Source organism: Cucurbita pepo, chromosome 5 (genome assembly GCF_057944985.1).
Source record: "Cucurbita pepo subsp. pepo isolate OVF chromosome 5, ASM5794498v1, whole genome shotgun sequence".
In the NCBI taxonomy this organism is placed as follows: Eukaryota; Viridiplantae; Streptophyta; class Magnoliopsida; order Cucurbitales; family Cucurbitaceae; genus Cucurbita; species Cucurbita pepo.
Window position 1 is genome coordinate 16,098,358 of NC_141802.1, and position 24,141 is coordinate 16,122,498.

Genomic DNA, 24,141 nt, shown 5'->3' on the forward strand with positions numbered 1-24,141 from the left:
TAACCAGTAAATTTCATATATAACTTTATCATATCATATTATGCCTCTCCCTTGGAGATACGTTTTAAAATTTTATCATATCATATTAACCTAGAGATCCTACATTGGTTGGAGAGAAAAACGAAACATTTCTTACAAGAGTGTGGAAACTTCTCCCTAGTAGATACGTTTTAAAACATGAAACTGACGACGATACATAATGGATTTAAGCGAACAGTATCTACTAACGGTTACACTTTGTGATAAGAAAAAATAGCGCTAGCTATGGATCGTCGTCAGTTTCACGTTTTAAAAGTGTCGGTGGAGGGTCTTTAGGCTAGATAAGTTCCAAAGTTGTGTGCATAATAATTTGTAAAATAACTTAATTTCCAATATAAGTTAATTGACAGGTAGGGGTCCCAATGTAAGTGGTGCTTCGTTGAACGTATGAAAGTTGAAAACATCTTTTTTAAAGTTAAAGAAAGGGTCTTGTTTTATTTATTATCTCTTTGATATCAAAAAGATCTTTTATTGATAGCTTTTAGTATGAATGAAGCCCTAAAGCAAGTCTTTCTTTAATAACAATGTGAAAAGCAAAGTCTTTCCTTTATTAATAATTTGAGAAAGTTCATATCCATCATTGTTCCAAGCCTAACTTAATCATATTTAAATTGTCATTTGTAAAATGTGAATCATTATTAGGAAATAATTTCCTCGTGCCTCGGTCGTGACGACTTTCCAATTCCAATATGTCCAATGGTTGGTATTTCCAACGTCCCCTCTTCCAACACCTCCCTTATAACGTTAAATGGTGGTGGTTCTAGGACGTAGTAGTAGTCTTATGATCCAATTAGACATTCGTCTCCTTATATACCTAGATGCACTTGAACTCTTCATACAAGCTAAATCTGTTACATTTAGTCTAATGATTTCGATAATTATCGTGTACTGTTTTCTCGAGACTCCTGATTTTATAGTCTATAATCAGTGTCCCTTTCAATTTGCAACCGAGTAACTTTTCTTCCATCAACCCTTGTAGCTGTTGTAGGTACCCGAGCTTGAATATTCTATTGTCCAATATCCATCTCCTTTCACTAAGGCCACGAGTGACTCAACAAGCTTTTGCATCCTCTACCGCGGTCTAAAGGCCAAGCTTTTCGTAATATAAAACAAATGAGCCAAGCTTTTCTTTCCCAACCAACGGAAATAATGCCTTCACTCCCCTACCTCATTCCTCTACTACTTCAATTCTCTTCCTCTTTCCTCATCACTTCAGCTTACTTTCCTCCTAATAAGTATTTTCTCAACTGCGGATCGGAATCCGATGTCACCTTCGGAGGCACCCGGAAGTTCATCGGAGATGCCAAGCCCGGTCCTTGGTCGATCAACCCCGGAAAAAGCAAATCCGTTCGAAACGAAACCAATATCCCAAAATCCATAAATGAAATATACCACACATCAAGAGTTTACAATCAGCCAACATGGTATGTTTTTGAAAGCATCAATCAAAACAGCACCTATGTGGTTCGTCTCCATTTCTTGGCTCTTACATCTCAAAGCTTCCTTCAAGCTCGCTTTAATGTCTCGGCCAGTAATGGGTTTCAGTTGCTATCAAATTTTTCAATCCAAAGCAGCGATCTTAGCACACCAATTGTTAAGGAGTTCGCTTTTGAGATTAAAAAAGGGGTTTTTGGCATACAATTTTGTCCTCATGAATCGTCTTTGGCTTTTGTGAACGCCATTGAAGTCTTTGAAGCTCCTGAAGCTTTCAAACCAGAGTCGGGTTTTGCTCTTTCTCCACAACTAAACACAAACGACAACTTTACGTATATGATTACCTCTGAGGCATTTCAAGCTGTTTACAGGTGTTGATTCTCCCTCAATCTATGATTATGTTTTGTTTTGATCTTGAAATGATCTTTTTACTTTCTTTTTCTTTTTTTTTTTTCAATTTTAGAAAAGAGAGTTACTTTTTTAAAAGTTTCGTGGACTACAATAATTTTAATTTCTATCATAATTTATTGGATTGGACAACAAAAATGTTATTGTTGGAAGACAAAATTGGATTTAATTTATAGCTATCATGTTAAACTACTCCAAATAATATAGGATAGAGATTGGAACTATAAACATTTAAAAAAAAAAAGAGATATCTTAACGTGGTCGGAGATAGTACACTTAGAATATGTCGAAACAAACAACTAAAGAACAACTTAAGGGGAGAGAGCTTTTGGACAGAGAAACCTTAAGCATTTATGAGGAGAGAGCTTTTCAATGAATAAATTTTAAGCACTTATACTTTTCAATACTCGAGGGAAGAGAACTTTTGATAAGAGGAACCTTAAGCATTTAAGGGGAGAATACTTTTGAATAGAGCTTTTGACTCGAGGAACCTTATGCAGCACTTAGGCTTTTTAATAACTCAAAGGAAGAGAGCTTTTGAATAGAGAAATCTTAAGCATTGCAGAGGAGAGAGCTTTTGAGCGGAACTTTTGACCAGAGGTATTTTAAGCAGCACTATGCTTTTCAATAACTCAAGGAAGAGAGCTGAACATATGAACCTTAAGCATTCAAGGGGAGAGAGCTTTTGAACAAAGCTTTGGACCATAAGAACCTTAAGCAGCAGTTATGCTTTCCAATAACTCGAGGGAAGAGAGCTTTTGAACATAGGAACCTTAAGCATTTAAGGAGAGAGACATTTTTGAACCGAGCTTTTGACTAGAGGAACTTTAAACATTTAAGAGGAGAGAACTTTTAAACAGAGAAACCTTACATATTTAAGGGGAGAGAGCTTTTGAACCTAGAAAATTTAAACACTTATGCTGTTCAATAACTCGAGGGGAGGGAGTTTGAATAGATCTTAAACATTTATGTTTTTTATTACCTCGAGGGGAGAGAGCTTTTGAACCTAGGAATCTTAATCAATTTTTTCTGTGGTTATGAATAGACCGTACACATGATCTGTATTTATAATAGGAAAAGTATGAACAAATTTCTTAAATTTTCTCCCGCAAAATAGTAACAATTATGTGTAACAATTTTTCTAAATTTATTCAAGCTAATAACTACGGACAATTATCCTACCAATGCTCAAAGTTAATAACTTCTTTTGGTAAGTCAGCTTATTAGCTCAAAACCCTATTAGCAAAAATCAAATCCATCCATTTAATATTAATCTTATATATATATATATATATACTCTCAACAACAGGGTCTCGATGGGTGGTCCCTTGGTCACTCCAGACATGGATCCATTATGGAGGACATGGTTGCCAGATGAAGGATTTATGACTCATCCATCGCCAGCAAAAAACGTCACCTTCAAAGAAGACATAAAATACTTCAAAGTAACAACAATTTACACAGCTCCAAGTTACGTGTATAGTCATGCAAAATCATTGGACATGAACTCTACTCAAACCTCAAAAGATCCAAACATAACATGGGTCTTTAAGGTAAAGAAGACAACCAGATATTTCATTCGGTTCCATTTTTGCGACATCATCGAACCACGAAGCACGCCATTCCGGTTCGATTACTTCCTCGGCGTTAATCGAACATACATTGATTCCGAGGAAGAATCGAGTGAATTTGGGAGGCCACTCTGGTTTGAATGTATCATTGTTACAGACAGGACAGGATATTTAAATGTCGGCATAGCGCACACCAAAGAAGCTCCATTGTCAAAAGCCTTCATGAACGGAGTTGAAATTATGGAGTTGATTGAGAAATCATTTGTGGGTTCAATTGATTTGAAGCCAAAAGAAGATAAACACAATCAAAAGTGGATTATAATTGGGGTTTGTGTTGGTGGGGTGGTGATCATAGCTTTAATAATTGGGTTGGCTTTGTTTTATTTGATTAGAGGTCGGAAATCAAGAAAGCATCGGCCTTTGCCGCTACCTCAAAATGATCCATCGGAGAAAGTTATGTCAATGGAGGATCTTGCTCCTAATTTGAACATTGAATTGAAGATCTCGCTTGATGAAATAATTGAGGGTACTAATGATTTTGATGAGAAGAAAGTGATCGGTGTTGGAGGGTTTGGACGTGTTTATGTGGGCACTATTGGCGGTAAAGAGGTGGCTGTGAAACGAAGTCGGCCGGGGCTTGGACAAGGTCTTAAGGAGTTTCAGACAGAGATCATTATCTTGTCTCAAATCCGACATCGTTATCTGGTTTCTTTATGCGGGTATGTTCAACCGACATTTTTTTTCTCAAGTTACTTTCTTTTTTAAAATGAGATGACAATTGACATTTTTTTTAGGGATGGAATCTATACCGTAGAGGTGTTCGTTGATATGACTCGATAATCTGATCAATCTAGACTATCTAATCTAGGTTTGGTTGGATTTTTTTTTTTCTTCTTTTTTGTCATTTCAATTGGGGTTGGGTTAAATTTTTTAAAAATTGAAAATTTTGGATTCATATCTTAGACATAGTTTTTGTCGAGTCAACTTTACCAACCCAAAAATAGAGTTACAACCCAACCTAATCCAATCATACTTTCATATTATTCGGAACATTAAGAATATTTGATGTTTGTAATTGATCTCAGTGATAAGTTGTGACTCAATAAGAAAGAAATACATCTTTATTAGTACGAGGCCTTTTGTGGAAGCCACGAGAGCTTATACTCAAAGAGAACAATATCATACCGAGAGTAGTGATTCCTAACATGGTATCATATCTATGCCCTAAACTTAGTCATGTCAATAGAATCCTCAAATGTCGAACAAAGTATTGTGAGCCTCGAAGGTATAGTCAAAAGTTACTAAAGTGTCGAACAAAGAGTGTACTTTGTTCGAAGACTCCATAAAAGGAGTCGAGCCTCGAATAAAGGGGGTTTGTTCGAGGGCTCCATAGGCCTCAGGGGATGGGATGCTCTATAGTGCACTTTGTTCGAGGAAAGAATTGTTGAGAATTGTTGGGATGAAGTCCCACGTTGGCTAATTTAGAAAGGAAGTCGAGCTCTTTTTGTGTTGCTAATATTTTCGGCTAATTGCTAATCTTTATATATATATATATATATACGCTCGACAGGTACTGCAATGAAAATGAAGAGATGATCTTAGTGTACGAGTACATGGCAGGGGGCACTTTAAAAGATTATTTATACGGTTCAAAGATCCACGATCATCTTCCATTGTCATGGAAACAAAGGCTTCAAATCTGCATCGATGCAGCAAAAGGGCTTGATTATTTACACATTGGTTCCACCTTTGGTGTCATTATTCACCGAGACATTAAAACCACCAACATCTTGCTCGACAAAGACAACAACGCAAAGGTAGCCGATTTCGGGATATCAAAAGCTGGAGTACCCGACGCCAAAGCATTAGACGCCACGGTTAAAGGCACTTTCGGGTATCTCGATCCCGAATACCTCAACACGTTTCAATTAACAGAGAAATCTGACGTGTACTCGTTCGGTGTCGTGCTTTTTGAAGTTCTCTCCGCTAGACCTCCAATCATCAAGACCCTTCCAAGTGAACAGATAAACTTAGCCGATTGGGCAATTTTGTGCAAAAAAAGAGGAGAGATTGAAAAGGTAATTGATCCGTTTCTTGTAGGTACCATTGAAGCAAACTCATTGAGAAAATTTGTTGAAATTGCTGAGAAATGTGTGGATGAAGTTGGGGCAAATAGGCCTTCAATGCACGACGTGGTGTATGATTTGGAGTTGGCGTTGCAGTTTCAGTTCACGCCTGTAGACGGTGGGAAAGGGTATGAGGGAAGCACTACCATTGTTGATGCTTCATGGGATATTGATTCAGGGATTCTTGACCGCATTCGTTCGAGAGGGCTTGATGATTCGGTCGTATATGAGGATAGCACGACTATAAATGCGAGAGAATTGGTTGAAGAGTTCAAGATTGATTGTGCTCGATGATTGTTTACTTCTCATGGATGGATATTGATATATAATAGTTTGGGTTGTTGTGTGAATTCAATGCAGTTTAGACGGTACGAACCAATGTAAGGGAATAGACCCACCATCCTTGGATCAATGTTATGATAACAAAAACTTTATTGGGTGTCTAAATTTGCCTAATGTTGCCCTCAATGAGCTAATTTAAGCTTAAATAGAAAGGAATGAGGCAATGTTCGTGTAAATGCATAGATGAGTTTGATATGCATTGAACACATGGTTTATATTGAAAAATTTGGAAATTATAAACTTTTGCATCTTTCTTAACAAGTGTTTTCATCCGGTGAGTGCAGTGAAGACGAAGAACATTCAATAACAAAAGTAATATCGAAAGGAAAACAATTCATCGATGTACATATTACAACAAAAATTCCCACATGAATAATGTATTGTGTCTGGTCAATGAGTAAGCAAAACCGTATAAGTTCCTTATAAGGAATCAGGGTGAGATGATTCAATGATATGGAAACATAAACTTGGTTGTATGTTAAAAGAAGGTACAATCTTTATATAGTAGGTTAGTGACCTAATAAATAAGACACATAATTGTAAATCATAAAAAGATTCGTACTAATAAAAATGTATTTTTTATTTATAAACTCATAATTAACCCGTTAATTGATCGAGGTATTTCCCTCCAAACAATAACATAAATGAATTGTTTGAAGGGATGCAATTTGAAGCTTTTGATGTGTATCACAAATATGGGAATAAAAGTTATTCCTTTCGTGTGTCTAATGCATATGGACGAAACTCCTCCGATCCTTCAAAAATCTAAATTAGATTCCTTCCCACAACCAATGACATTTTTTACTTTTGCAAAAGAAATATATATATCCACAATGATCTTGACAACAAAAAGCCTTCTTTCAAACGCTACTCAACACTCCTTTAGAATTTAGTGATTGGATCGTCGATGTTACCGACTTCAAAAGACCAAACGGTTGGATCTCAAACTATTTTTGGTGGAATTTTACGAGTTTTTAGAGAAAAATTATGTTGCATCTTGGTAAGATTTTGAAACTTATTTATCAAAGCGGCAAAAATTTTAATGAAATTCTCACGATGAAACCTTCAAATATTCTTCACTTGTCTTCTCCAAGTTATCGATCTTCTTGAAATGACTTTTCTTGTTTACTTGAGTTTAGGTACCCATATTTTAATTATAGATTTCCTTCACCACCTTTTCTCGCTCGAGCCTCTGACAGCTTTTTTTTATTCATTAGAATGAACGAGAGGCATCTGTGAAAGGACTAACAAACACTAACTTGTATTATTTGGTTAACTTCTTTATTGACATGAGTTTCTTTCTCGTAAGTGGTATACCTATAGTTTACACATACTCACTATATCTATGTACATATAAGTTGATAGCTTTTCACAAAAAATTTCTCTCTGTACTAAACCGACAATTTCCCAAGTCAAGCACAAGTCTATTTGCAAGTGAATGAAATGATACTTCTACCCATGCAAAAAGATTATAGCTGACAAACTATATAATCTTGAACGCTCGATGAATTTTCTATTTTGTGAACTAAATTATCTTGTTGAATAACTTTGTTATTCTAAGAAACTACTTAATACCATATTTTGTAACGTAAATAGATTACAAAATTTCAATTATTAAGTTATGATATTTTAGACTTTCGATAATATAAATTCTCAGAACTTTATAAAAAAATGCTTGTTGTTAGCTATTATATCTATTATTCTTGTAGTGACGTCGACGACTCAACGACACAAAGAAAGATACCGCGACACTATACTCGTGTGGCATGGCAGCCACCATATTTTATAGCCCCCAAAGAAGGAAAAGAAGGAAAAGGGAGAACACAAATGCATTATAGTTATTCCCATTTGACTGGTGAGAATTGGTCCATGGCACAGACAAAGCTTATCAAAAGGAATATGGTGATCCACACAGCCAAGCCTAATAATACATTTGGGACATTTTGGTTGGATTTATGTTGTTTTAAGTCCTATTTTATACCCAAATCCCACCAACACATGAGCTCCCAAAATGGTTCGGGTTCTCCCTGAGTTGAGTTAGAAAAATGGTTCGGGTTCTCCCTGAGTTGAGTTAGAAAAATCTTTTGGACCGACTTTAAATTTTAAGTTGGTTATATTAGTGATTAGGCAACTAGAATAGAGTTCACAATCAAAACCAACCTAACTCTTTATTTTCAAGTTAGGTGGTACCGTTCTCATGTTTTTTTTTATAATTATTTTAAAATTTATTATTTATCAACCATGCATTAATCACTAGCAAATTACGATGCATCACTATCAACAGTTATAAATGTCAAATATTCTTACTCTTCGTCGTAAAAATGTCAACCTACGAACTAAATTCGATTTTTTTTTTTTTTTTTTTTTTTTTTTTTTTTTTTTTTTTTTTTTTTTTTTTTTTTTAAATTCAATCCAATCCAATTCAAACAAACAAAAAAAACATAACCTTCCCCAACCCGATTGGTTAGGTTATCGAGTCATGACTGAGCGTATGAAATCAACCCCCTTTTCTCCTTCCTCCTCCTCCATTAATTTGAGATGCCATTTTTGATACTATCTTTTCTGCTCCATTCTTTTTGCTGTCGCAGAATCTTGTAATCTTTTTTCAATAACACACTTAAAAACATTTACAAACAAACCCCACCACCCCAACAACATCAATTTCAACACCACCACCAACAACAAAATAATGAGGCATCTTTGCCTTCTCTCCCTCCTTCTCCTACTTCTAACTGCGACCTCTAATTTTCTAGTCGACGGGAGAGCGGTCTGGGTCGATACTCGTAAGACACAAAACGTTGGTGAAGGCGGCGGTGCCGGTGGTGGTTCCGACATGTCGTATCGGAGAGAGCTGTTCGATGAGCGGGTGTTCACGTTGGCATCAGGACCCAGCAGGAGGGGAGATGGGCACAAGTGAAGTTGGGATGGATTTGGTTTGATTTTGTTGCTCTCTTCAAATTATTACTCACCGGTTGTAATCTGTAAGAAAGAGTACGCTTTACTCATATTGTACAAAATTCTTTTCACAGATTATAAGTTATTGTCATAATATTGGGTTCAGCTTGTTTCATACTTTCAAAAAATTATAACTTTACTTAATTCTTATCTTCATCTTACTCTTCCAAAAGTTCAATTTTACGTTTAAAAGATCTATTTAGATCGTGTAACATCCGAGTAGTGAAAGATACATATGAACATAGATTACATTCGAATGAGAGCGATCTTGAAAATAGAATGACTAAGAAAGACTTAAAAAGAATTGAAAGTCATACTTATACCAATAATTTTTACCTCTTGTTCACCGACTCAATCATAAGAACTCCAAAATTAAAAGTATTTTGACTCTGATCTATTAAATACAAAATTGAAAATTATAAGAATTTCGTATAATACTGTGCGTAAAAAAAGTGCTTTGTGGAAACAAATTTGATTTGCAATATAATCATTTTATATAACCTTGAAAATCTATTATAAAACTAGAGAATAAAGTATTTTTAAGAGCCAAATCTGTTGAATATCAAAAGTCATTGTCAACCACAACTCAAAAGTAACCTAAAAATAATAGAAGAGACTGAAAAATTGAATGCAATAAGTTCCCTCTTGATTCACAAGATGCAAGACCAACGGTGCGTACTTAGTGGCAAGTTAGTGACGACCTCAAGTACATAGAAGCATTATCACAGCCACTTCCCAATAGCTAAACATGGCCCACGCCTACACGGTCCAGTTTTGCGACCCGTGCGCCCGTATTATCTGACCCAAGATCTATGCCTCGACCCGATTGCGATCCCCGTGCGTCAACTCCCCCCAACGACAAATGTCACTACCTGTAAGTGCCGACTCATTTGGCTTGGCTCAGCTTCGCGCAGCTCCTCAGTTCAAAATTCTATTGTTCGACTCGGGTTGACAATTCTGATATCCATTCCTATGTTTTGAACTCTCTTGGATCTAAAAATTGACCTTGTTTAAAGCAATTAACGTTAGTATAAGGTCCGTTTTCTCAATTTAAGTTAAATTGAGCTATGGAATTAGAATTACTAAGAAAATTAGGTAGTTGTTCTGATAGGGCGAATCTCAACGACACTTGGACTAACTTCGAGGGACATATTCTAGCAGATTCAAATTAAAGAGAACATCGGCTAAGGCCATCCAAGTAAGTGGCTTTACTAGGTTCGATTGGAAGACTTGCCTTATGTATGACGACACGTGCCTAGTGGCCCTTGCACGTGTCATTTATGCTTTATGTTATATGATGATGTAATGATGTTTTATGATGATGTGATGATGTTATATGATGGTGTAATGATGTTTTATGATGACGTAAAGGTGTTTTATGATGATGTGATGATGTTATATGATGATATGATGACGTTATATGATGATGTATGTGATCATATGAGATTATGACATGATGATGACATTATATGATGACATTATATGATGACATGATGATGATGTATGATAAGATGATGCACATGTGTTAAATGTCATGATGCATTATGACGATGAGTTTTCTAAGGCTCCATCCTAATTGATGTTAATGATGATGAATGTATGAAGGCTAATGTCTGCATGTTACCTAGAGTAATGTGTGATTGATGTATAGGGTTGTGTCATAAGAATGATTTAAAGATGAAAACTATAGGGACTTCATGCATATTGTGTGTTCATATACATCGGGTTACTTCCCTATTTATGATGATGAGTACGGACGAGTACACTATGATGATGATGATCATGTCTCGCATGATATTTGGGGGTTTGCTGACATCTGAACGTCCGGCTACAGACAGCTAGTCTGACTATAATGGGTCCAGGAGGGTACGAACCTTTTGGGGACTCGCGCTCGCACGTGTGGGTCATGTGTAGGGAAGTACTACAAATCCAATTTTGTCAGAACGTCATCTCTATGATGGTTTTAACAATAGGTCACTTATTGAGTATTTCTTAAAATACTCAAGTCATGTGCTACATCTATTTCAAGTAAAAGCAAGACACCTACGTACAACTGACAACGATATCACAAGTAAAAACCATGACACATGCATAGGATAGTAGTATTTCATTTCTTAGACTTTAGGTTAGAATAGGGTGTTTTTACGTTTAATGTTTATTTGTTTTATGATGAAGTTTTAAATGTTTATTTCCGTATAAGAGATTATGTTATGATGACGATAACAATTTTAGGTCAGTAGAAAAATAGGGACGTTAAAGTCTATTTAGAATTCCTTATCTCTTTTGAGTCACTAAGGTCATGATTCAGACCAGTAACTAGTTGTGATAGTGATTTTAGTTATGATAATGTTCTTGGGTTTTATGTCATAAAACTCATAGTTTGTAAACAAAAACATATTCTATTTTAAAAAAAATATATTATTGATGTTTATTCAGTAAACAATGTTATTGAATAAAGTGAATTTTACGATCATTAATCTAAATCCAACAAACTAAGAATACTCTGGCTATAATATGATTACTTGAACTATATGTAGAGACATAAGAGTGAATCAAGTTCAAGTATATAGTCAAAATAATCTATAGTACAGGGATAAGGCTGAGTACCTTATCCTGGGGACACTATGGATGCGGCCCACTTTTGTATATGATATAAACAATCTGATCACTAAATTGTACGTGTAAAGACATGTGAGTGGGGGAGTCATTTGCAATGAGTATTGCATAAGATCGGACCATGAAGAAAATCACTCTCACTTTATAATGTCGTTTACTGTTGAGACTGATTTTTTCACTCGATGACCTAGATAACTCGACCTTAATCCTGAGCTAACTATGAACTCCTATTTATTCAAAATTATCCTTAGATTTGCATGGGTGAGAGTGGTCCTTGTTCGCCGACTCAATAAAAGCCTCCCATTTCAAGGGTAAGACTAGGTGAATAGCTGGGGACATAGGGTGCAAGATAGAATTCACTCCTACCCGCTTTTAGGGATAGTAGAGAGGTTGTTCCCTTAAGTACCGACTCCAGGTCTTGAACAAGGGGCCCCACCCTCTCATTGGCTCAAGAGGGATTCGGTTTGGTGGTTGGACCACAAACCAATTGTTCATTAGAGAATCCGTGGAACTTAAGGAATAAGAAGTAACTTTAGGGGTAAAAACGGTAAATTGACTCAACTCTAGTTACGAACAACCTGTGAAGGATCGACTTATTAATCATGGTTATATCAAACGGACAGAAATATATCTATAATGAGGGAGTGCAACTACTAGACTATAGTGGAGTGTCCTAGTAGTTAACGAATGTTGGTTAACAAGGTTAATGAGTTTAGCCGGTTAATCTCGGATCGTTGGAGCCCATGATCTGTAGGTCCATTAGATCCCCCTGCTAGCTCATATCGAAACTAAACCTTAGAATAGTGTGACGAGTGAGTTTGAACTGTTCGAACTTAAATTAGAGAATATGTGCTAAATATATAGCGTATATTTAACCGCATTTTGTTTTAATTACGAATTAAACAAAAAGAGAGAATTAGAGATATTTAAATCAGATTTAAATATTTTAATTATGAATATGGATTATGAATATTAAATATTAATTAAATGGTTTAATTAATTGTTTAATATTATTTTGATTTGAAATTAATTATTTAAATTAATTGTTGAATTAAAAGAGAGAAAGTGAAAATGTTGACTTCACTTCATAAAAAAATCTATGTTTGAGTTAGTGGAATATTGAGTGTCAATATATGGTTTAACCAAACTTGCATGTTTGCCAAATAAACCCACAAATTTTAGTGGATTTTAAGTGTCAAAGTTTGGTTAATTCAAACTTGCATGCTTGCCACATAATCCCACAAATTTGAGTGGAATTTTGAGTGTCAAAGCTTGGTAATCTCAAATTTGCATGAACATGCAAATATCACTCTATAAATAGAGTGATCAAGGTACATGTAAAGTACTTTAAAAAAAAAAAGCTTTGAAAAATTCTCTCAAAACTCTCTCTTGACATATACTAAATTCCTTTCAAGTTTAGTCACTCACTGGATTCCACAATCCCGTTCTAAGGCCGGAGAATAGTAGGGAAGACACTAGTGGTCATTTGAAACCGGTTCGTGAGGAAAAAGGAATTTGAATTACAAAAGGTTAGTATTCAAACTCATTGAATTTTAATACTTTTCAACATGCTAGCTAATTTACTATAATTGATGTACCTAGAGTGCCTAAGATCCAAATTACTTCCGCATGTGTTATATTAACACCATCAAACGTGACACCTGAGTAAAGAGGGGTACGTGAATAACCCGATACTACATTGCAATAAGAGCAATATTAATGATCGGATGACTAAGAAATGCTTAAAAGAATTGAAAGTTACTTCTTACTCAAACAAGGAGCGTCGTTCCTTTTAGTGTCTCAATCACAAGAACTCCAAAATTAACTGTACTTTACGTGGAGCAATTCTATGTTAGGTGACCTCCTATGAATTTTTCTAAGAAGCATGTGAGTGACGATAAAACATGATAAAAAGAACTTGTGTTGGTTCGTGGGGACAATCCTCACTTTTAGAAGCGAAAAGTAACATACCATGTCATAATAGATGCAGGTGAACGTAAGAACCCTCCGATGCTGAATTAGATTCTAAATTCTAAGCATGGATTGTTGCAGGTAATAACTACGAAAACCAAATAAGGCAGCGTAAGCAAGTTGAATAGTTCTTTTAGATGAGCGTGGACGAAGGATTGAGGCTTCTAGATATAAATATAAAATATTGCAAAATAGTTTTTTTTTTTTTTTTAAATAATGATTTATAATTAAAAAGAAGCAATTGGGCCATTTGTTTAAAGTATGGCCTTTGGAAAAATGTAATTCTACAATGTCCCTATTTTTCAACGCTCTAAAACAAAACAAAAAGAGCTTTAAATTAGTTTTATTACTGTCCCTATATCCACCGGTGAGTTCACAATGTATTGGAACTTCTCCATGTGCTCTCCAATATTTGCTTTTTAGCTCATCATACCAACCTCTCACCATTTTACCTCTCCTAAACCTTCTCCAACCCAAAACATAGGAACTTCAAACACAATGGTGCTCCATCAAAACATCCATGTTCTCATGGCCTCAGCCGCCTTACAAGGCCATCTAAACCCCATGCTCAAGTTCGCCAAATCCCTCATCTCAAAGGGCATTCATGTCACCATTGCCACGGGCGAGATAGCCCGCCACCGTATGCTCAAACACATGACCGCCGCTGATCCCGCCGACCCATCAATACAATTTGAGTTCTTCTCCGATGGATTCGATCTCGAATTCGACACGAACACCGATTATGAAAGTTGGATCGACGCTCTAAGCACTAAAGGTAGTAAGAATCTCTCAAATCTCATTGCTAAATTATCCCAATGCACAAAATTCTCGTGCCTAATTCTTAATCAATTCGTGCCTTGGTTCGTACCCATTGCCAAAGAAAACAACCTCCCTTGCGCTGTGCTTTGGATCCAGCCTTGCGCTCTCTACTCCATCTACTATCGTTTCTTTAACAAACTCAATGAGTTCGCCATTTTACATAACAAGAACGAGCCTCTCCAATTACCCGGCTTGCCATTACTCAACTTTGAAGACCTCCCTACCTTCATCCACCCCAATGCTTATCTTTGCTTCCAAAAACTCCTCTCAGATTTTTTCAGCTTCTTGGATGAGGTGAAGTGGGTTTTGGGGACTTCGTTCGACGAGCTGGAGGAGGAGGTTTTGGGGTCCATGAACGGTGGGGTTGTTCGGCCGATGATATCGCCGATCGGGCCATTAGTATCGCCATTTTTGCTTGGGAAGGAGGAGAAAGTGGGGGAGGGTGGGCTAAGCGTAGACATGTGGAAGGCGGATGATTCTTGCCTGCGATGGTTGGATGGGCAGGACATGGGGTCAGTTGTTTATGTGTCATTTGGGAGTATTATTGTTTTGTGTCAAGAGCAAGTTGACAATATTGCTAATGGGTTGTTGATGAGTGGGAAGGCGTTTCTTTGGGTGTTCAAGCGACCGTTGCCTGACGAATCTACTAAGGGTCTCACTGTTCGGCTGCCGGATGGGTTTCTTGAGGCTGCTGGTGGGAGGGGGCTCGTCGTGAATTGGTGCTCTCAAGAACAGGTTTGTTGAACATTTTGTTTTTTTTTTCTAAGAAAGGTTAATAATTGGTAACAATTACCAAATATAATTTCTTTCTTGGAGAAGAAAAGAAAAAGAAAAAAAAAAACTTATAAGTTATCACTGTTCAAGCAAGTATTTAATGTTTTGTACCAGATTCTTAACGGGTGGGAGGGAATAGTGAAAGAGATAAGAAAATATAAAATAGATGAAACTGTCGTGTTTATTATCCTTAGATAAATTCAAATCTATTGTCAATCTCCCAAGATATCTACTTTTGAAAACTTTTAATCATATCATATCTATGAATACTTTGAATCATATTTCAACATTAACAAGGTTCTCAAGCATAGAGCAGTGAGTTGCTTCATGACTCATTGTGGGTGGAACTCAACGCTAGAGACGGTGTTGGCCGGGGTTCCAGTGATAGCATTTCCGGAGTGGACGGATCAACCTACGAATGCCAAATTGTTGACGGATGTTTTCAAGATGGGTGTGAGAATAAGGAAGGGAGAGGAGGGAATTGTTAGTTCAGAAGAGGTGGAGAGATGCATATGGGAGATGACCGACGGCCCGAACGCGTCGGCAATGGCGAAAAGGGCGGCTGAGCTGATGGAGGCGGGCAAAAGAGCGGTGGAGGGCGGTGGTTCTTCTCACCGGAATCTTGATCTGTTCATTGCTGACATTGTTGGGCAAAAAAGCGAGTAAAATGGATGCAAATGGGGTTTGTGAGATCGCATGAACATGCTTTCATTTCTTTGTTATCTATTATCTATTGTAATGTTATAATGCTATCTATAAAATTAATCTAGAAAGCTATTTTAGATTCTTACTATTGTAATGTTATTATCTATGCTTTCATTTCTTTAATTTCTATTATCTTTGGATTTTTAATATTAGTTTCTTACCCACATTATTATTCATTAATTTTGTTACTATCTATAAAATTTTATGAGTACGAAAACAGAACAAAATACTAAAATCTTACTGAGAATCAAATGCCTTCTATCATCTTTCCAAAATAGCGAAGGTCTCTACCTGATGCTATCAACATATATATATATATACGATAAATTTAGGTCTAGTTTGAAAGTTCTTTAGCATTCCAAGTTGGTTTTCCTTTTGTTTTGATTAAAGAGTTTTCCCTTCTAGGTTCAAAAATTATTTAAGCTTTTCTAGTATGATATATGCATTATAAGTTATAAGATTGATGCTTGTATGTCGTTAAAGTTTAAGTTTACGGTGGAATTTGATGAACTTAAGCAAATATTAGCTAGATTAAACATAAAACTGTTGAAATGGACTTACTAAGGTACTAAGGTAGGTGAAGTTACTTTTGGAATGCCTTACGGCTTTATTAGATAAATTATTAGTCATATGACTTCAGTTCCATCCAAATTCATTTTCTTAACGACCCTAGATTTTTTATAGTCTAAATTTGCTATAGTTATTCATTTTTGTGGATATAGTCATTTGAAACTACAACATAAAACGTAAAATTCATGTAGGTGAGTATAGATTTTTGTGGATAGCTGATATAGAAAAATAGACTGTTATGATATGTCTCATTCATGAGATGTATGTGTTTACATTTAGCTCCGATAGGGTGGTCTCTTACTGAGTATTTCTTAAAATACTCAAGCCACGTTTTACTCTTATTTTCAGGTAAAGGCGAGGCGCACCTATACAGCTAACAATGGTATTACAATCTAGGAGTAGCACATGCTTAGAATAGTTTTGCAAATTGAATTAGTAGAGATTAGTTGCATTTTCTTTAGTAGTATGTAGGTGAGTGTAGGACACTGTTACTTTATGTTATTTTTATTATTTCAATTATTATTATTTTATTTAAAGGCCGGTAAGACCAAGTTCATGTTTTGATTATAAAGTTTTCAGTGAAGTATTTTTGCATTAGATATTCATGATAGGTATACAATAGCGATTTTAGGTTAAGTAGAAAATTTAGGGTTGATACAGTTGGTATCAGAGCCAGACACCGGACGATATGCCAACGAGGAGGCTAAGCCCTAAAGGGGGTGGATTGTGAGATCCCACGTCGATTGGGGAGGAGAACGAATTTTAAGTGATTGGGAAGAGATTATTTTTCTAGTTGCTTGGACTAGCTTGATTCCCCCACATAAAAAATTGAAGCGAGATTACTTGAACGTTGACCAAAAGTTTGTTCCTTTCCAATATACACAAGATTTAGTTGTTGTTATACACAAGATTTAGTTGTTGTCTGGGTCATTACAGCAACAATTTGAACTCGTGCTTTGGAACCTTGTCCCAACACTAGATTTTGTAGAATATAAGTTACTGAAGCTAATTGAGCATTAATAGAGGTCAAAGCATCAACTTCAAATACTCCTCGAGTCTTCTTTCCTGGATTGCTCCTCACATCAGCTCATTGTCAATTATTAGATGCTATTCTTTTAGGAATCTCAGAAGTTCCATTGTATATCTTTGACAAAATAGCTTCATTGGTGGAAACATCTACTACTCGTTTGTTTAATAGAAATATTCAATCAAATCTCCTTGAGTCTCTCCCAAGCCTCCCGTAGTGTTTTATCTTTGAATTTTTGAAAAGTAACAATCTTATTTCTAAATGTGCATTTCTAATGGGTAGAAAATACTTCATAAAAAATTTCTCTACTCGACTATTCCAAGAATCAATTGTTCTCAGTGCTAAGGTATTCAACCATGATTTAGCACCAATCTAAGGGATACGCTCAATCCAATCACGTCTCTATCCACTCCTTTGAATCAAAATGAGTCACTAACTTCCAAAAATAACTTTAGATGTTGGTGGGGATCTTGTGACGGTAGTTCATGAAATTGCCCAATGGTTTGTAACATTTGAAACATCGCAGGTTTTACCTTAAAAGTGGTTTCTTGCATTTTGGGTCTAATAATGTATGAATTTAGTTCTTCTACAGCTAGGTGTACATATGCTCGAATTGCTCTTTCCCTTTCATTTGCTAAATAAATAGCATTAGCAATAATTCTCTCTTGATTAGTTGGGCTCCAAGGTCTATTTTCTGTATATTTTGTTCTGTCATTCTCTTTTGCTCACTCAACCTTCTCTAAAGGTTCTCTCTATTCTAGGATCCAAAATAAATTTCAAACTCATAGGTGGGTTCATACACTCAATTCTGGAGCAGAAAGTTCAGTAGTAGAAAGCAGTAAATTCAGCCGTAGAACATTCAACTTACTATAGCTTCTTTTTTGCTCCAACTCACTATAATCTTCAACAATAAAGTAACTAAATTAGGTTTCTCGGCAACGGCACTAAAAACTTGATCGTTTGTGGATGTATATAATAAATTGGTGTAAAATTCACAAGAAAAAGTGTAAGTATGCACTATCACAAGTAGCAAATGATAAGTTAAATATCAATTTCACATGGAACCTATTCTTTTTTTATTAATTTTCTTTTTTTTTTTTTTTTTTTTTTTTGCTCGAAATTAAGTGAATTTTTGATATCATTCAAATGGGTGTCGGTGATTCTAAAACAAGTAAACAAAATTATGCAAAGCTACTGTCCTAAAAGTAGAAACAATGAGAAAATAGAGATTAAATAGATAAATTGTTGAGTTTTGTGGTGAATTTTAGTTAATTTTAATAGATTTCTCCTGCTCTAGAGAAGAATTATTCATGGAGGGTGATTACTTCTATAATGGTTTCTTCTATTACCTTCCAATATCTTTACAATGGAACTGAAGTATTAAAGAGAATTGAATTATTCATGGAGGGTGATTACTTATATAATGGTTTCTTCCATTACTTTCCAGTATCTTTACAATGGAACTGAAGTATTAAAGAGAATTTCATTGTTCTCTCTTCTCTCGAATAAGAGAACAACTATTTAGGTAAAATGACCAACTAAACAAACATGTAAATCATTAACAACAACACTTTAATAAACTAAAATCATATCGTCAACATATTTAAACTTCATAAGACTCTCTCGCCTCCATTTAGCTCTCCATACAAACTGAATTAAACAGAAGAACCCACATCTCAATCATGTAAAATTAATAGAATAAGAAAAGAGAGTAAGGAATTAGAGAGTTATCAAGCTTTGTTGTTGATGACAGTTCTCTTCCTTTGAGTTCTCATCTCCACCTCTTCGCCTTAATCTATCATTCTTCATCTTCTTTTCCTTTTGTTGTCAACAGCTACTAGATTAGGGTTCTTCTTTCTCTCTGGTTTAAGAGCGGTTTAAGAGCGGCAAAGCCCTCTCTTGTCTATTCCACTTTTTCCTCTATTTGGAGGCTATCATCTCTTTTAACCTTTTCCTTTTTCTATGGTTTGTTTCTTCCCATTTAGAGTGGGAAAAATATAAGTAGTCCAATTAGGGTGTTCCTAATTTGGTACGTAATGACCCACGTGCCTTGCTGATTTGAATTATAATTTCTATGTTAGCCCCAAAAAATTTTGCATTCATTTGTTTCTAGATTGATAGCCGGTTTTTTTTTTTTTTTTTTTTTTCCAAAATTGCTAGAACATTGCGGTTCAACATAAATGTTCTGAAATTTTACCAAATAACTCAATTAAATGTGGAATTATAATTAGGCTTGAACCACAATGGGCTATTTCATGCTAATTAATTAGAATAAAATGAGCCATTAATGAAAAAACTCTAGTTTTGGAGAGATATAAAAGAACTTTGAGTCTAGGTCAGTAATCTCCTGACAATATCGACTTTACCCTATGGAAGTAATGAGCAATTGTCATGTTACGTCGTGAGATTGATAACATCTCGTTCTTTAGAAGTTATAGTTGTTGGGTTTTATGTCCTAAAACTCATAGTTTGTAAACAAAGATATATTCTATTTTCAATAAAGTTATTATTGTTGTTTATTCAGAAAAAATTGTTATTGAATAAAGTGAACTTTACGATCATTAATCTAAATCCAATAAACTAAGAACACTCTGGCTATAGTATGACTACTTGAACTATATGTAGAGACATAAGAGTGGATCAAGTTCAAGTATATAGTCAAAATGATCTATAGTATAAGGATAAGGCTGAGTACCTTATTCTGGGGACACTATGGATGCGGCCCACTTTTGTATATGATATAAACAATGCGATCACTAAATTGTGCATGTGGAGACATGTGAGTGGGGGCGTCCTATGCAATGAGTATTGCATAAGATCGGACCATGAAGAAAACCACTCTCACTTTATAAAGTCGTTTACTGTTGAGACTGATTTTCTTTTCATTCGATAACCTAGGTAACTCGGTTTTAATCCTGAGCTAACCATGAACTCCTGTTTATTCGGAATTATCCTTAGATTTGCATGGGTGAGAGTGGCTCTAGTTCGCCGACTCAACAGGCCTCCCATTTCAGGGGTAAGACTGGGTGAATGGCTGGGGACGTGGGGTGCAAGACGGAATTCACTCCTACCCACTTTTAGGGATAGAAGAAAGGTAGTTCCCTTAAGCACTGACTCCAGGTCTTGAACAAGGGGCCCCACCCTCTCATTGGCCTGAGAGGGATTCGGTTTACTGGTTGGACCACAAACCAATTGTTTATTAGAGGATCAGTGAGACATAAGGAACAAGAAGTAACTTCAGGGGTAAAACGGTAAATTGACCCAGCTCTAGTTACGAACAACCTGTGAAGGATCGACTTACTAATCATGGTTATATCAGATAGACAGAAATATATCTATAGTGAGGGGAGTGCAACTACTAGGCTATAGTGGAGTGTCCTAGTAGTTAACGAATGTTGGTTAACCAGGTTAATGAGTTTAATCGGTTAATCTTGAATCGTTGGAGCCCATGATCTATAGGTCCATTAGGTCCCTCTGCTAGCTCATATCGGACTAAACCATAGAACAGTGTGACAAGTGAGTTCGAAGTGTTCGAATTCAAATTAGGGAATATGCGTTACATATATACGATATATTTAACCGCAATTTTATTTTATTTACGAAATAAGCGAAAAGAGAGAATCTGAGATATTTAAATAAGATTTAAATATCTTAATCAATTATGTGTCGGAATTGACTGGGATTGGCATTTGAATTAATATTAAATATTAATTAAATAGTTTAATTAATTATTTAATGTTACTTTAATTTGAAATTCATTATTCAAATTAATTGTTGAATTAAAATGAAGAAAGTCAAAATGTTGACTTTCATCTAATTAAAATGAAGAAAGTCAAAATGTTGACTTTCATCTAATGGAAAAATCATGTTAGTGGAATTTTGAGGTGTCAAAATTTGGTTTAACCAAACTTGCATGTTTGCCAAATAAACCCCACAAGTTTGAGTGGAATTTTGAGTGTCAAAATTTGGTTAACTCAAACATGCATGCTTGCCACATAATCTCAAACATTTGAGTGGAATTTTAAGGGTCAAGATTTGGTGATCTCAAGTTTGCATGAACATGCAAACTTGACTCTTTAAATAGAGTGATCATGATACTTGGAAGGGATTCTTCATCTTGATGAAAAACCTCTCACAAGCACTCTCTTTCACGTATACAAAATCCCTCCCAAGTTTAGTCACTCACCGGATTCCACAATCCCGTTCTAAGGCCGGAGAATAGTGGAGAAGACACTAGTGGTGGTTCGAAATCGGTTAGTGAGGCAAAAGGAGTTTGAACTACAAAAGGTTAGTATTTAAACTCATTAAGTTTTAATACTTATGAACATGCTAGTCATTTACAATAATTGATGTTCTAAAAGTGCCTAAGATCCAAATTGCTTCCGCATGTGTTACATTAACACCATCAATTGGTATCAGAGCAAGTTTTAGGCACTTTATTTACATTAATTTGATCATGGTGGGTACCATTTCATGCATGAAATTTGTGGTTGCTAAAGTGGATGGTTTTGGTTTTGGCATTTTTTTTATTCTTCCATTTGATACAATTATTGTAATAAGCCTAAGGTGTATGGGCTTTAATAAATGAAGAAAGGTCTGTAATTTTTATAAAGTCATTAGAGTCCACTTTAGGTTGTAATTGATCGAAAATGGAAGAGATAAGCAAGCTGAACCGAAGAGGATGGAAGAGGCGGTTCGGGTGATTTTTCTGTCGTTGGGGACCGATTGAACGTTTTTAAGGGTTGGTTGGTCCAGTTCGTGATCGTCGGGAGCGGCTCAAGTTATTTTTAGTTATTAATGTAATAATTTAGTTAATTGCTTGCTTTAAAATGCCAAAACCAACCCACTTTAGTGTGTTTAATTAATTATGCATTATGAATGTATGTTTTAATTAAATAGTAAATGTATATGCATAAAGTATGTCATATAGATTTAAAATCCCACCATAGGCTAAGCATGTTTCATGCATTCCAAGTATGTTATAAGTGTTATAATGTATAGTATGCATGTCTTAGGGTTCCATGAGTGATAGATATAAATTGTTATATTATTGCATGGAATGGATGATTATATAAATTGTTATATAAAGCATGTTATAGGTTATTTTCAACGTCATAAAATGAGGTAGACGTTAAAATCTATAATAAAGATAACAGCATGCTCACTAAGGGTTAAGAACCGAGCACGATCAATTTTAACAGTTAAAAGGGGTCGATGTCTTATAAAATTGCGGTTACGAGAAAGCTCACCTGGCACGATCTTGTCTAAGGCTGAAGGTACTTAAGTTGACGGTTTACGGAACACCTACTACCTGGAGATCGGACCAGTACTTGAGCTTAGTTAGCCGAGTTTTATGAGCATGCTTAAGTGATTTAAGATTTAGAAAAATCACCTAGACTTAAGTTATATTTAATTAGCCAGAATATACTTAAGTAATGAGTATACCCAACCATATAAAATACTTAGTGGGAGGAAAATGGTGTATAAGATACATCGTTTTCTCTTCACGCTCTCTGTAAAATTCACACAGTGAGATTCATGCTCGGCCTCGTGTCGCCCTGGGAGCGTCCTCCATTCGGAAGGTATTTGCATGAGTCAATAACAAGGGGAATTGAGAAAGTATTTATAGTAAGTGGGAGAAGGAAGTCAACACGTCCTATGGTCTCCACCACTAGGTTGCACCGTGAGATTCCCATGTTCCGCCTGCATGTTGCCCTAGAGCAACTACCCATTCGGAGGGTCGTAACATGGGAGTCGGAACAACGCAAACTCCAGAAATGGATAGGATTTCTTAGGTCCATTCCCAACTTTGGCCTTTTCATTCGATAGCGTTGTTGGGGCCGATTTCTGAGGTCTGAAATTGGTGGGTCACACTTGCGAAGAATTACTAAGAGTTAGTATATTCTTGACCAAAATAGCGATAACTAAAACACTATAGGAACAAGAGTTATTCTGGGATTAGTGTTTAAGTCAAGAATGTCTTGGTTTAGTGAATGAGTGATTGACTGCCCCTCGGTAGCAGTTGCTCTAAGTCACTAAAGTATCGTTGCAAATCAATAATGATTTGGGTACATTATTACATTTGCTAAAACTGATTGGATTAAACAGGATTAAGTCAAAATCACTAATAGAATTTTCTTTATATCACAGCATGACAAACTCAATAGTACAATTACTCGCTTCTGAGAAATTAAACCGCGACAACTACACAACTTGGAAATCAAACCTAAACACAATACTGGTCATTGATGATTTAAAGTTTGTTTTAACTGAGGAGTGTCCTCCAAACCCAAACTCAAATGCAAACCGAACAGCTCGGGATGCATATGACAGATGGATAAAGGCAAATGACAAAGCCCGAGTGTACATTCTAGCCAGCATATCTGATGTTTTGGCTAAGAAACACGATGTTATGGGTACTGCTAAAGAGATTATGGAATCTCTAAAAGGGATGTTTGGACAACCGTCCTTCTCCCTTAGACATGAAGCCATAAAATACATTTACAACTGCCGTATGAAAGAAGGGACCTCAGTTAGAGAACATGTCCTGGACATGATGGTCCATTTCAATGTGGCAGAAAAAAATGAAGCTGTCATTGATGAGAAGAGTCAAGTCAGTTTTATCATGATGTCTCTTCCGAAGAGCTTCTTCCAGTTCCGCACCAATGTGGTTATGAACAAAATAGAATATAACTTGACTGCTCTTCTCAATGAGCTACAGACTTATCAGTCCCTCTTAACAAACAAGGGACAAACAGGAGAAGCAAATGTTGCCATCTCCAAG

At 35.8% G+C, this 24,141-nt stretch overlaps 2 protein-coding genes across 2 annotated transcripts; both read left to right on the forward strand.

Moving 5' to 3' along the window:
- The first annotated feature begins 1,111 nt into the window (after nucleotides 1-1,111).
- Nucleotides 1,112-6,025, forward strand: LOC111795104 (putative receptor-like protein kinase At2g23200). The gene is made up of 3 exons (XM_087124358.1): nucleotides 1,112-1,844; nucleotides 3,191-4,171; nucleotides 5,023-6,025. The coding sequence occupies exons 1-3, from the start codon at nucleotides 1,153-1,155 to the stop codon at nucleotides 5,870-5,872; spliced, it is 2,523 nt and encodes an 840-aa protein (XP_086980484.1). The 5' UTR covers nucleotides 1,112-1,152; the 3' UTR covers nucleotides 5,873-6,025.
- Nucleotides 6,026-12,862: 6,837 nt separating this feature from the next.
- LOC111785944 (UDP-glycosyltransferase 84B2-like) lies at nucleotides 12,863-15,841 on the forward strand. Its single transcript, XM_023666321.2, has 3 exons — nucleotides 12,863-13,020; nucleotides 13,947-15,016; nucleotides 15,353-15,841. Exons 2-3 carry the CDS (start codon nucleotides 13,961-13,963, stop codon nucleotides 15,719-15,721), a joined length of 1,425 nt encoding a protein of 474 aa, XP_023522089.2. The 5' UTR covers nucleotides 12,863-13,020; nucleotides 13,947-13,960; the 3' UTR covers nucleotides 15,722-15,841.
- Nucleotides 15,842-24,141: the final 8,300 nt, after the last annotated feature.